At 40.9% G+C, this 15,649-nt stretch overlaps 1 protein-coding gene across 5 annotated transcripts in view; it reads right to left on the reverse strand.

Annotated features, from left to right (window-relative positions):
* The window catches only part of elf1 (E74-like ETS transcription factor 1), a 68,758-nt gene that overhangs the window by 18,452 nt on the left and 34,657 nt on the right, over nt 1-15,649 (reverse strand). For 4 of the 5 annotated variants that reach the window (XM_061786974.1, XM_061786973.1, XM_061786975.1 and 1 more), the window contains one exon: nt 4,606-4,868. In XM_061786974.1, coding sequence (XP_061642958.1) covers nt 4,606-4,677 — 72 coding nt within the window. In that variant the 5' untranslated portion in view covers nt 4,678-4,868. Of the gene's footprint in view, nt 1-4,605; nt 4,869-14,850; nt 14,873-15,649 lie in introns of those variants that run through there. The other variant, XM_061786978.1, reaches the window with a different exon arrangement.

Consider the following 15,649-nt stretch of genomic DNA (forward strand, 5'->3'; position numbering starts at 1 on the left):
ACTGTATTAGCTCATATTCTCATGTCAAAGTGCAACTACTTCTGCTGTACTGAGCATGCTCAAGTTTGAACAGCTACTTCATCTTTGTTGATTGCTGTTATTGTGTGCTCTTCATTTGCATTCCCACATTTTTGTCTGCAAATCCTTAACATGTTAACCGACTCTGCACAAGCTAAAGAGAGCCACTACAAGAGCTGTGTCCAATATTCTGCCTTCACAAAGATAATAACCCGCTCTGTAATATGTGGTGACAGGTTTGCAAATGAGACACTGAAACTGCCCAAAAAAAAAAAACACTGAATACTTTGCTTCCATTTCCAACATCCTATCTTTGCAAAGCAAGATTTTCTGCAATAACAGAGACCAAAACTGGACATGTAACATATTTCGGGTGTCATGCTTACCCCTATTACCCCAAGATGGAACCGGATTGTTAAAGAGAATCAAGCCAAGGCTCTAACTCATTCCAACAACTACAATCAGCACGATGAGTGAGTTTTATTTATGGTGAGTTGAATTTATAATTGTTTTTTTTTCTTATTTCTTTCTATGTCGGCCCATCAAAATATTGCTTTACCTGTCTGTACATCATAATCCATCCATCCATCCATTTTCTGAGCCGCTTCTCCTCACTAGGGTCGCGGGCGCGCTGGAGCCTTTCCCAACTATCATCGGGCAGGAGGCGGGGTACACCCTGAACTGGTTGCCAGCCAATCGCAGGGCAGATAAAAACAAACAACCATTCGCACTCACATTCACACCTACGGGCAATTTAGAGTCTCCAATGCATGTTTTTGGGATGTGGGAGGAAACTGGAGTGCGCGGAGAAAACCCACGCAGGCACGGGGAGAACATGCAAACTCCACACAGGCGGGGCCGGGGATTGAACCCCGCTCCTCAGAACTGTGAGGCAGACGCTCTAACCAGTCGCCCACCGTGCCGCCTGTACATCATAATCAAAGACAAAATAAAAAGTAACAAAAAATATATTTTTTTTTTGTTTGTTTTTTTAAATCATAATAACAAAAGCATAAGTAGTGTGGCAGATCCTCAACCATACTAGGCTAGACACATGCCATAAGAAGGTCATCCCATGATGCACTTTAGTGGAGTTTCTCACTGACCAACAACAACAGCGCTAATTGTTAAGAGACACCGTGCTCCGATTTCCCCCATACATTAATCATAGTCAGTACAAATGCAGCACAGACAGTTGGAAGTCAGAGGGTTGTTATTACGGGAGTTGAGCGGGTGGATGTAGTTTGTTCAGCAGGGTGGGTGCAACCAGAAACAAAGCCAGGGGAACAATGCGAGACCTTTCGGAAGAATCATCACATCTGCTCGGAACCGGTCGGTCAGGTTAGGCCTGAACAAATCCTCGTTGGGGATCCAGTGAGAACCCGTCATTCTGGATCTACACTCATGATGCGCTCACCAGCACGACACGCAGGAGCTCGCTCCACTGGATAGTGGCGTGGGCGTGCCGACAACCAGACAACTGCCGATGTGAGCGGGCCAATAGAGACACATGCTACATGATCCAGTCTCACAAGTAACCTATTTGCCGTAAATATATTTATGCTACACGCCCGCTGACTCCCCACTTTCCCTCCCATGCACCCTAACCCCACTGCGGGTTTGTCAGACTTTCCATGTCACTGTCTCCTCCTCCTCCTCTAGACGCTCTGACGGCCTCCCAGTGGCCATGCTGTTTTAAGTTTTGCCTGCCCTGCCGGGACAAGTCTCACATATATCAACAAGCAGCGTGTCAGTGCAAAGACAGGCCTCCAGGTCACCTCAAAAGTGCAGACTCAGAGTCTGCGCTTCTGTGTGACACACATACTCAAACGGAAGAAAAAAAGCAATACAATTGGACGGCGGTAAATGAGCAGAATGTATCCCACATCAAATTGTATTTTTTTCACGCATTCCAATTGACAATAGTGCAACTAGGACAAGCACTCAACTGAATAACCCCAACAATCCTAAACATGTTTGTTAAATAATGTTTATGTTGGCATAATAGGTAAAACATAAGCTATTCATAGCCTCTTTTATGATTTTGGTGAGCAAAAGCATTTTTAAGAACAAAATATTGCATTCAACTATCACTTTCTGGGTCAAATATAGCACTTCTATTGTCATAGTATAGTGACTGGTCACCAGTCAATCAAAATCGCATTCACTGCTACACTATGAAGAATTTTGTCTTCAATTAACCCAACATGCATGTTTTTTGAATGCAGGAGGAAGCCAGAGTGCCCGCAGAAAAGACACACGGGCAGGGGACGAGCATGCAAACTCCACCAGGTCAGGAAACCCCGAACCGCAGAACAGGTAAGGCGGAAGTGCTAGCAGTAGGCCACCGTGCGGGGAATAGAGGTTAGTCAAGTCGCAGTCAAGATGTCCTGGCTGCCTCTCACATTCCAAAGCATGCTGTTAGGTTCATTAAAGACCATGTGAGGCGAAAATGCTTGTTTGTCTATATGTGGCCTGGGACTGGCTGTCGACCAGTCCAGGGTGTATCCTGACTCTCAGCCAAAGGCGACTGGGATAGGCTCCAGCTCCCTGTGACCCTCTAAAGCAGGGGTGTCAAACTCAATTTCGTCACGGGCCACATCGTAGTTATGACTTCCCTCGGAGGGCCGCTACAACTGTGAACCTTCATCCATCCATCCATCCATCCATTTTCTGAGCCGCTTCTCCTCACTAGGGTCGCGGGCGTGCTGGAGCCTATCCCAGCTGTCATCGGGCAGGAGGCGGGGTACACCCTGAACTGGTTGCCAGCCAATCGCAGGGCACATAGAAACAAACAATCATTCGCACTCACAGTCAGGCCTACGGGCAATTTAGAGTCTCCAATTAATGCATGTTTTTTGGGATGTGGGAGGAAACCTGAGTGCCCGGAGAAAACCCACACAGGCACGGGGAGAACATGCAAACTCCACACAGGCGGGGCCGGGGATTGAACCCGGGTCCTCAGAACTGTGAGGCTGACGCTCTAACCAGTCGCCCACCGTGCCGCCCTGTGAACCTATATAAATGAAAGATTACCTCATATACTGTAATTACATACAGTATACACAAAAAATTGATGAATAGCCAGTTTTGAAATCAGACGCCTTTAAAAAGATGTTTTTCAACTATTATATTTCTTTTCAAAGGGGGATTTGTAACAAAAAAAATGCTTGCACATATCTCAATGGTATTACATCAGAGCACAATGAGCAATTTTGATTTGCTTTCGCGGGCCACATAAAATGATGTGGCGGGCCGGATTTGGCCCCCGGGCCACCAGTTTGACACCTGTGGTCTAAAGTATAAGCAGAAAACTAAATGAATGGATACTATACAAGAGGGTTGTCCCGATCCAACTTTTTCACTTCCGATTCGATACCGATATTGCAGCGTTGAATTTTGTCCGATACCAATATCGGTCCGATCCGATATCAGCAACAATCATACATACTTTTTTTTGTAGTATGGAATCTTAGAAAAGGCTTGATCAAGTGATATTACTCAAACAGCAGAACAATAACCAGCAATAGTAGGTATGATAACGGCCGAAGTGAAATTCCACGTTCAGGAACTTTATTTGGATTTGGACCAAAATGTAACCTTCCAGATCAGCTCGCATGACAACTGAAGAATCTGAGTTTGTTCTAAACAATTAGGAATGGATTTTTTTTCCACACAAAACACAATACATTGGCTCTTATTTGACCACAGATCTGTGCCAATGCAGAAAATTACTAACCCTGTTGCACAAAAAAAACTGTTCCATCATAAAATGTATACATCCACTCTGCAAGACCGAGCCACCAAGCAGGACAGGCTAAAAAAATAAATTTAAAAAAAATGCCACTGGCACGGTGGACGACTGGTTAGCGCGTCAGCCTCACAGTTCTGAGGTGTGGGGTTCAGTCCCCGGTCCCGCCTGTGTGGAGTTTGCATGTTCTCCCCGTGCCTGCGTGGGTTTTCTCCGGGCACTCCGGTTTCCTCCCACATCCCAAAAACATGCATTAATTGGAGACTCTAAATTACCCGTAGGCATGACTGTGAGTGCGAATGGTTGTTTGTTTCTATGTGCCCTGGGATTGGCTTGCAACCAGTTCAGGGTGTACCCCGCCTCCTGCCCGATGACAGCTGGGATAGGCTCCAGCACGCCCGCAACCCTAGTGAGGAGAAGCGGCTCAGAAAATGGATGGATGGAAAAATGCCACTTCCTAAAGCTGTCATGATGAAAGCAGTATGGTAATGCACAAAACAAAGTCTGTACCAACAGTCAAAGATAGCCAGAATTTGCCTTTGACAGGAATGGCACCAATGCAAGCAGACTGTAATGGCCTAAAGTGAAATTCCTTGTTCCGCACCTTTATCTGGATCTACATCTAATTGTAAGGACTTCCTCCTTGGCCCATATGCCACCATTTTTTGTGGTCATTGTATAATCCTGTATGACTGGTTAACAATCAAAACTGCAGCATCTTTCCCGGACGTCAGAACCATCAAACGACAACAACCTGATAAATCACTTTTGTAAGCCACTTGACAAAAAATAAATACAAAATCTGAGAAATTCTTCTAGCATTGCAAGATACGAACCTGGTTGATTTCGTCCATCCCGTTACTGGCAAATTCAAACACCAGTTCATTTGGGTGCACTGCGGTGGTCATGGCGGTGCCCACTCTGGCTCCTTCGCACGGATAGCGCCCCCTACAGATGCCCGACGCGGATGTTCACAGCGCAAAATGGTCTCCGAGTCTGGCCTTCTCTTCAGGGACCCCCGAGCTGAGATTTAGAAGATCAGCCTGGCCCTGCTGGAAGCAGCCTGGTCCCGCTCGGGATCCACCTGGAGCATCTACACCTGGAAAACCGGAAGAAGAGACAGGATGAGGTCAGGGGATTTGTCTACAGACAGCTTGAAATTTCAGTGTCAGCACTGCTATCGCACTCATTTTAACAGTTTCAAACAAAACGGATATTTAGAAAGATTAGTTCTGAAAACAACCCTCATACAAACACATTGATCATTTATATGATTAATTTGACCTGTGTCTCACCTTATGGTGTACTCACAAAGACAATTCTGCTCGCATGAAGACAGTAATATTTTTAGTGTCAAATGTCGTGGTAATAGTAGTAGTAGTAGTAGTAGTAAGCAGCTGTGCACCACTTCAAACTACAAACACATTAAGAAGCAGCTTGTTAAAGCGTCAAGCTATAATCTTAATAAACATTGGAGTACAACGCTGGCAAAGAAGACCCTTTGTCAGCAAAAGAGAGAGTTCCACTGTGTACAGCTGCCCCGTTTTTAAAAATCAGGATTTACTTGGTTGATTTGGAGGCTCTACAACTGGAATTTGACGAGCAATATAGAATTAGGACTGACTTTATTGATTTTGATACAAACGATGCAAAATCAGTGTAAGAGTCTGTGTTCTATGATGCCAAAAGAAGGTTTTGCTGGCAAAAGAAGTGGTTTAAATGTACAGCTGTTTCTCCAAAGGCCTACTTTTTTTTAATGACAACTGACTCTTAATTTAAAAAAAATAATAATTAAAAGAAAGGAAAATATGATAGATAATAATTTGCACAAAAAAGCAACTTTGCTTGTGAAAGAATAGGTCCTCTACTGCTGGTCCTTCATGTTTTTTTAAAAAATTGAGCTAAATCTGACCTACAGACTTGGACAAAATTGTTGGTACCCCTCTGTTAGTGAAAGAATAACCCCCAGTGGTCACAGATATAATTTTTATTTATTTATTTATTAATAATAATGAGAATTAACCCATGAAAATCAGACTTTGCTTTTGAATTGTGGTTCAACAGAATTATTTCATTTAAAAAACAAAGTCATACAAATAATTTCATCATAGGCACATGCTCAAACAAGGTGTGTCCTCTAATTAGCTTCACAGGTGTCTTCAAACTTGTAATCCGTCAGTCGGCCTATTCAAAGGGTGACGAGTAATCGCTGTCCTGTTTGGTGACATGATGTGTACCACACGAAATGTGGACCAGAAGAAGCAAAGGAGAGAGTTGTCCTAGAAAAGAAAATTATAGACAAGCACATTCAAGGTAAAGGCTATAAGACCATCTCCAAGCAGCTTGTGTTCATGTGATTACAGACAGATAATAAGAATAGTAACAAAAGAGCCCAGAACAACCTCCCAAAAAAATTAAAAGGTGAACTCCAAGGTCAAGGTACACCAGCGTGAGATCGCACTTTCCGTCGTTGTTTGAGCCAAAGCGGACTTCATGTGAAACGACCAAGGAAGACACCACTGTTGAAAATAAATCATAAAAAAGCGAGAAGCTGGCAAAAGATTTTGTTTGTTTGTTGTACAGCTCGACTTTGTTGATTCAGAACGAAAATATAGAAACATTTCCTTTTTTAATTGACAACCATTTCTGTTCTGGAAAGAGACCCTCCTTATCGTTAACCCCCCCCCCCAATCCCCACTTGGCCCCTTCGTGATGGAGTTCACTTATGGGCATCATGTTTTCATCACATGATCTGCATGGGGCCTGAATGAAGCCTCCACCACACACAAACACCAGGGTGAGAGCTCGCCCTTGTGATGCTGCACTGGATACCCTCGGGCTGTTGCCGGAGTGATGTGCCGGTGGGGAGGGGGAGTATAAGGAGTATGTTTGCATGAGTGTGCCAAAGCGGCTGATACGCACAAGCAGGTTTCAGTGCAGGATGATGGGAGTGGTGGGAGTGGCTGGAGTGGGTTCACGAATTAATAAAGCCCAGGGCCACACGCACACACACACACACACACACCTTTCACCGACACCAAAGTGGAACTGGAGGTCACACACATACACAAAGACACGCGCACACGCACTTTGCTTTACCCGCTGCTGCGGGGCGGAGAATATTTGCTTTGAACTGTCTTCGTAAATGTTGCAGGCCCAAGGTGGAGTCACACAAGAGGGGGATGGGAACGGGCGCCAGGCATGGAAAAGCACGCAGACGAGTAGTTAAATGTGCGTGGGGAGGAGCCCAGGGGGGTCAGTTGCAGAAAAGTAGCAGTGATAAAAGGAAGGCCTCTTGCTGTCTGTGCAGACAAATGTGCTTGTCATCTGGAGCTTTTCCCGAACTGGTTCTAAGTCTGGTTACTTGAGTTTTCAATCAATGAGTAAAAGGAGGTAAACAAAATAGGCTTGACAAATGACTACATGTCAGTCAAATCTGTAGGACATTTGGTTGGTCTTAATAGCACCTCTGTGTGCATACGTATAACAAGCAGGTTGGCTTTGAACCTCCAGGTACATGGTGCATATTCTTGCCAGTCAGGCGTAGTTTTCTTTTTTAATATAGGTGCCAACTTTGTTGGTTTTGACCCAAATGTGTGAGAGAAATGCTAAACTCTTCTGTACAGCTTGCCCTGACAACCAAGCTGTTTATAATAAAGATTGATTCTGTTGATTTTGACTCCAAATGTATACAAAAACGTACAGTTTGTGGTCAAAAATGCTGGTGATAAATGAAGCTTCCGCTGTCCAACTGGTCTTTAACAGGCAGTGTCTTGAGTTTTTACCCAAGATGCCTGAAATCAAAAAATGAATGCATAAATCTGTGGTGGTGATTTTGACCCATAAATGTCTGACTGATTGACCCAGTTGATTCCCCCGCCCCCCAAACCGTGTGGAAATTTGTATAAAAACGGGGTCACTGTACTGGTGGAAAAGGAGTTTCACTCTACAAATCTGGATTGATTTGCTGACCAAAAATGTGTAAAAAAAAAAAAAAAAAAAAATTAGAACACCGTGCTGGCCAAAACAGACACTTTGCTGGCAAAAGAAGTGGCTTTGCTGTTTCACAGCTCATCTTGCAGCGAATAATCCCAGCAGGACATTTGACATTTTGACCCAAAATATTCAACAATCGGCGTACAATTAGGGGCACTACGCTGGTGAAAGAAGTCGTGCTTTGATTTGATCAGGCTACACATGTACAGTATGTATGGAAAGCCGTTTGAGCATTTATTCAATGTCCTTGACATCTAGCTGGAGGTCCATGTACTCCATGTACTACGCTCTTTTTCATAAGACAATTCACAGCACTAGTAGAACGTCTCACTAGCAACATTTTCCCCAAATTGCCTTTCACTACTGAATGATTTACTGCACACTAGTAGGACAACTTTGGCATAATAGTAGCACAACTACATGTTACTAGTGGAGCAAAACTTGGCACTAGTTGACATCTGCATGCTACTAGCACCACTAGTGAAGTGCTAGATGTTAACAAGTAGAATCTTATCATGTCACTAGTAGGACAACTAATTGTTACTAGTGAAGCAAAACCGTGCACTAGTTGACATCTGTATGCTACTAATACTACTTGTGAAATGATATATGTAACTAGTAGAATTTTATGTCACTAGTAAAAGGCCTAGTAGTAGGTCATAGCTGTCCTCGAAACGGCTTGATGGTAAGGCGTTTGAGCATTTATTCAATATCCTTGATAGCCATCCTAAGGTACTAGTACACTCTTAGTCCTCACTAGTAAAACAATTTAGTGTACTAGTAGAACAACTAGAGCGCACTAGTAGAACAACTGTCTTACTAGTAACTTTTTTCCCATTACTGCACACTAGTAGGACAACTACAATACATGTTACTAGTGAGACAAAACTACTACTGGGTATTTTGGTGATCCTAATAGAGTACAGGAGGCTACTACTGTAGTGTGTGGCACATGCCTAGTAGCTGAGCTGAGCAGTATTGCTAGTGCAGCATGTTAATTTATTAGTAAGGTTTAGTTACATACTAGTAAGACAAAAGTGGCACTAGTAGTGTAAAGAAAACTCGAAACACAGTCATTCTACTAGGGCTCCCGAGTAATTTTACCTGTGCACCTAATTGTCTTACTAACAGTGTTGGGAATATTACTTGGGGAATGTTTTTGTTTACAATTGTTGTACAAGTGACCCTCTTGAAATTGTAATAGTAGTGCAACTATTACAATTACTTTCTCAAAGTAATATAACTAATTAAATTTGATTACATTTTGATTCATTTTCATAAGTTCTAATGAATGCATCAACAGTATGGCTGCAACTAACGATTATTTTAATAATTGATTAATCTGTCAATTATTATTTTTATATTAATCGGTGAATCGGATGAAAAAAAATACATTTTGATCACTTTATTTAAAAACAGGATATTATTTCAAATTGACAGTGCAGAAAATGCATCACAAATTGATTATGACTCAAATACTGGTTTGGTCCGAAACATCTGTCAGAAAATCTGTAAAAATGTTGATCATTGCTGTCCAAAGTAAAAGCAGATGTTTGTAAATGTCTAATTTTGATTAAATATGCTTTCATGGAGGACTACAGAAATCTGAGAATATTTACTGTCGAGAAGCTGAAATCAGAGGATTTTGACCATTTTATGTTCAACCAGGTACCTGAATGATGAATCAACTATCAAAAATAGTTGTTGATTAATTGGATAATGACTTAGTTCTTGATTAATCAATTAATTGTTGCACCTCTAAACAGGACCTTTGGATGTTTCCTCTAAAAAAAGTCTCTGAAAACCATAGATCATTATTTTGGTGATAACCACATATTTGTTCTTCACGCAAATAATAAACTGATAACAAAACATGATGAAATGTAAATACATAATTAAAAATGTGTTTGTTGCATTACATGTGTACATGAAAACCACCATACCATGCCATGTTGACATAATGACAAATGTGCACAATTTAGACAATATCGCTTCTTATGACAACCCAGGTACGTAAATATTCCATAAAGTCCAAAATTATAAAGACGAAGCTGTTTAACAGTCAGTGATCTTTTATGTGTTCAAAAGTTTAACTATGAGTCTAACCTTTTCAAATGTTCAAACTAGTAGATTCCACCACATGGTGGCACATTAAGGTCATATTTGGAAAAATATGTCATGTTTGAGATTACGGCAGAATGGCACATGACCAGAGCGAGTCAATCATAAGCGTCGGTTTAAGAAGGAAGATGTGATGTGAAAAAAAATAATAATAATCTGAGCTTTTGCAAGCTTTTTTTCAAATGTAAACAAACTGTAAACATAGAAATTTCCAAAAGCAACTGTAATTTCATTACACATTTACTCTCAGTCATGTAATGGGTTATGATAACATACATTTTGTAATTAAATTATTAAATCGAGTTACATGTAATTAGTTACTCCCCAACACTACTGACTAGTGATAACAAACAGCATACATGTACATGGACCTTAAGATGGTTATCAAGAATATCGAAAAAATGCTCAAACAGCGTTCCATATGTGTTTTTCATCCGGGCATTACAAAGGACGACCCAGTTGGTATGGTGCTAGCCCAGAGAGAGGCATCCATTAGCGAGAGGCGGGCTGCACATTATCCTGCACACATGAGAACAGCTGCCTTGTCCCGACGAAGAGGCTGAACTGCTGCAGTCATGAAGAGACGAGGAAGACGAGGAGGAGGAGGAGGAGGAGGCCGAAGGGAGGAGTCGCGCCGGGATGTTCGTCAATGCATAATAGCCCACAAAGTAAATAGAGCGCAGAGTGGGACCGGAGCGTTTTAAAAGCGTGATTATGGAACCAGATGACAAGGAAGCGTCCAAGCATGTCATCTGGAATGTGGAACTGACTGAACACATGCTCTGAATTACGGTGCTAAAAACCTAACAACAGGCAAATGCCTTGTCACTTAATCATTGAACAGATGGCTGACCTAATAATGTGATTGATGATGCAGTCAAGTTAGCAGGCATGGGATTTGGGTGTGTTTTTGTATGTTTTCAGGAATATAAAAAAAAAATACACTACATATATATAATTACAGATGTATTTATCTATTTTAAATATTTTTATGAATTTTATATATTATAAGGCTTATAATTTAAGTTATTATATTTTATTTTTATATTATTATTATTTGTTCAGGATTTTCATAATGTTGGGCTTTTTGGTTTTGTCTCTGTATGTTTATGATTTTATTGCAGTATTTATATATATTTCATTTTGTCAATAATGTGCATTATACATAGGTATAGGGGCAAATGGGAAAAACATTCACATTTTATAAATGTATGCTGCCATCTAGTGGTTATAAAAAAGCTGTACACTTTCATTCCAAAATGCCACCGCCACCTAGTGGTTACAAAAAAAGGTGTAGCCTACACTTTCATTCCAATATGACAGGGGTACGTATAACTGCATATATGTACAGTTGTGCTCATAATTTTTTTTTTAAATATGATTGATGACTGAACAACAACCATCATTAATTTCTTTATGGTTATGTATTGTTGAATGATAATGCTTTTCTGAAATGCTTGACCGTTTAATTTGAATCCCATTAAAATAAAATTAAAGGTGTTTCGCCTGGTTCTTCATGTTTTCTTAAAGGAATTGTAGCCATCTTAAAAATTCTGCCGGGGTAATCAAACATGAGCACAACTGTGTGTTTTCTAATTTACTAAATAAAAGTAGGGCTGTGAATTTCAAAATAAGAGCATGTAAATTTAAAAAAGGATTACGTGTTCAAATAAAGTGCTGAACTACAGAATAATTAATTACAAAAAGAAAAAAACTAACAAAATACAGATAATACTTCATGTTTTAATCATATGGCTAGAAGCAAAATCATGCATTGTAAAAATGCATTATACATAGGTAGAAGGGTTTTCCAGAATTTTGAGGTCAACATTGGGGGTGCGTATTATACATGGGTGCGCCTTATACACGAGAAATTACAGTATTTGCTTTTTATTTTTGCTCTTTTACATTGTTTCAGATGATGAAAAAAAATTATTTCTTTACAAAAATGTAGCCACAGCATTGTTATACTGTATGCAACATCTAAATTGTTATTTAGTCCAACTTTAAGCTCACAAGTCCAAACGTCTAAGGCAGGGGTGTCAAACTCATTATTGTTACGGGCCACATCGCAGTTATGACTTCCCTCGGAGGGCCGCTACGACTGTAAACCCATATAAATGAAAGACTAACTCATACACTGTAATTACAGTATACACAACACATTGATGAATAACCAGTTTTGAAATCAGAAGCCTATAAAACTATTTTTCAACTGTTACATTTCTTTTCAAATTGGATTGGTAACAAAAAAAAAATGCTTGTAAATATCACAATGGTATTACACCAGAACACAATTAGCGATTTTGATTTGCTTTCGCGGGCCACACAAAATGATGTGCCGGGCCGGATCTGGCCCGCTAGCCACCAGTTTGACACCTGTGGTCTAAGGTGTTGAGAGTAATAGCACATGGAACATTCATTATAGTTGACTTGTTTGTAATTGCTCTTGACTGGCAAGTCCTTTAGTCAAGATGCAGTTGCAGTGCTATAAATAGACCAAAATCTCATCAGCTGTTGGTGTTGTAAACCTCCCATTACAGATATGCACACAAGACTGATAGCCTCCAGCAAATTTAATTTAACTGAGCACTGATTTAGCGGACGCAAACACCAGGCCGCAGAGGAAATTATTCCAATCTGTTTGATGCTAATGTTCATCTAGATTTAAGAGTACGCAAGTTTGTTTTTCCTTTCGGTTAAATTGATAGTTTATCAGACTTTTTAGGGAAAAGTGATGCAGAGACCGAGGCAGACTACGTAGCAAACAATGTCCGGCTCCACCCCAAACAGTATGGCCACTGTTGTTGCCAGTTGCAATAACAACCAATTAGAGTCAGGATACATGAACAAATGGAGCATTCCCAGAAGGCCCTACACCACCACCCCACCCTTTTTTTTTTTTTTTGCTTTATTCTCCTCAGCTGAGCTCATTGTTGACCATGAAAGGAGGCAATTTAAGACAGCAGAATGACTCTGCAGTGACTCAATCTGCATGTGGTGAGTGCAAACATTGCGGGATGCGAGAGAGAAGGACCTGGGCCGGCTAAACTCGATTTATCAGCCACTTTCAGATCAAGTTACAAAACAAATTCTACTTTTCTAGGGGTGGTACCATTTTGAAGGCAATGGAGATATCAGACAAAAGGCTTTTTATCTGGTTTTAAATTATTTTGTTTCTTTCTGTTTCTAAATTTTAAAAAAACATCTCTCACAGGTAGAGATTGAACACCTGCAACAGGAATAGCCTGAAGAGGATTTAATAGCTGAGCTAAAAGCATACTATGAAGTGCTGCACTATTCCTGGACATACAGTATCATGCACTCTTGTGACTATTTCAGTATCATTGTTCTTCTTGGAGGCATTGCAGCATATGATGCACTGTCGCAACTATTCCAGTACATTATTATATATCTTAAGGGCATCAAAGCTTACTATTCGCTGTTTTGACCATTACAACGATTTTTTTAGAAGCACTGAAGAATAGCACGCACGAATAGCACGCACTGCAGTGATATATTGTTACATCATTGTTCGTTTGGCAGTCTTTACACTGTCTTGACTCGTCCAGCGTGAATGTTTCTTTTAAGGGCACCATGTACTAGCATGTACTGCAGTCCCTGTCATATATCGCTATACCGCTGTTTGTTTTGAAGGTAATGCAGCAGATCATGCACTATCTTCACTATTCCAGTATCATTGTTCATCTTGGAGGCAATGCAGCACTGCTGGGAATTCTTTCTGGCATCACAACATTTCATGCATTGTCTTGACTATTCCAGCATCACTGTTTGTTTGAAAGGTATCACATTAAATCACGCATCATCATGACTATTCCAGTATCAACGCAGAGTATCATGCATTGCAGTAACTATTCTAGCGTCTATCATTACATTATATACATGCATTATTATTATCATTGTTCATTAGGAAGAAATCGCCCCATATTATGCATTGTCTTAACTATTCCTGCGTCATTGCTTGTCTTATGTGCATCACAGCATTAAAGTATGTATTGCTATATCATTGTTCGTTTAGGAGGTATCGCAGAATATCTTGCGCCACCATGACTCTTCCTGCAAAGTCAAATTACTCCTATCATCAACCGACAACAGAGATCAAGTGTTAACATCCAACATATGTTGAGCATGTCCATATGCTTAAAAAAAAACTGCCAAGGCAACTTCTACAGTGGAACAGATCTTATGAGCCAACAATGATAACAACAAGGACAGCAATATGCTGTGCTTTATCTGCCAACCTGGTTGACAGAATAATAGTGAGATGCCACGCTCATACTTGCTGCGGTATTTCAGTATACTCGGTTTAAGCTTGTTTAAAAGTCTGTTTCAACGGGACTAAGCCAACAACGTGACTTTTCTCTAGTGTCCTGTAAAGACATTGACTGACAAATGCAGCTGCCATTCATCACCCAGACACTCTACCAACAAAGAAAAACATTTCCATGAAAAGGGAAAAAAAAATATTTCCTAAAGCCTCCTGGCAGATACCATATGCGCTTTCCACCACAATGTTATTGAGCATTGTCAGCACAGGCGCTGTTTTCGCATGTTCCACTTGGTTTCCTGTCAGGGAAATGACTCAATGATATGATGCTCATTGCTGCAGCCCAGCGATAGCCAGTGTGGGCAGCATGGGATGGAGATCATTTCTTTTTGGCAGCTTGTACTCATTTGTCACCAAACGACGTAACAAGTAGCAAGCGTCAAGGAAAATCCCGGTGTTCTTCTGGGCAAAGCATGACTCAGCTCATGAATAAAAATATAAAGTTCCATGAATATGCAAAAAAACGAGACCTCTGGATCAAAGATTTCATTCTGTATCACCACCCAAATGCAACGGATTGTTATCTAGCTTATAACATTTCATCAACACAATTATTAGATTTTATGCATAACATAATAACATCCATCCATCCATTTTCTGAACCGCTTATCCTCACCTGGGTCGCGGGTGTGCTGGCGCCTTTCTCAGCTGACTTCGGGCGAGAGGTGGGGTACACCCTGAACTGGTCGCCAGCCAATCGCAGGGCATGTATAAACGGACAACCATTCCCACTGACATTTACACCTACGGGCAATTTAGTCTTCAATTAACCTAGCATGCATGTTTTTGGGCTGTGGGAGGAAACCAGAGTACCCATAGAAAACCCACAAAGGCAGTGGGAGAACATGCAAACTCTACACAGGCGAGGCCAGATTTAATACCATGTCCTCAGAACTGTGAGGCAGACGTGTTAACCAGTCGGCCACCGTGCCGCCAACACAAGCACAAAACAAAAACTCTAATTTCCTTGGCAAAGGTAAAAAAAAAAAAAAAAAAAATTCCTATGTATTCTTATGAAAAAATGTCTAAAATAAAAAATTTTAGACATATTTTTCAATGTTTATAGAAAATGAGCCCCACAGCTTAATCCTGATTTGTAACTAGTTCTTGCTTTCCCAGTGCCCCACCACTCCATAAAGGTTCAAAAAAATAGCTTGAACATGAACAAGTTATCTAGCAAACGAGTAAAAACAAAATGCTTAACTAAATACAGATCATAGAAATCCATTGGGCAAAAAGGTATTGGCTAATTGAAGCGGATAAAATACCTTGCACTAAAGACTAATACCTGTTTTGTAGAGCCTTTGCAATCTAAGGCTAACTTGCAACACAACAACATGTCGCGCCATGCAAACTGCACATCGCAGTCGAGTGGAGTGAAGGGCTCGCGATACAATGGCAGTGGGCCAGGTGGC

The sequence above is a fragment of the Phyllopteryx taeniolatus genome, chromosome 10, assembly GCF_024500385.1.
Source record: "Phyllopteryx taeniolatus isolate TA_2022b chromosome 10, UOR_Ptae_1.2, whole genome shotgun sequence".
Classification (NCBI taxonomy): Eukaryota; Metazoa; Chordata; class Actinopteri; order Syngnathiformes; family Syngnathidae; genus Phyllopteryx; species Phyllopteryx taeniolatus.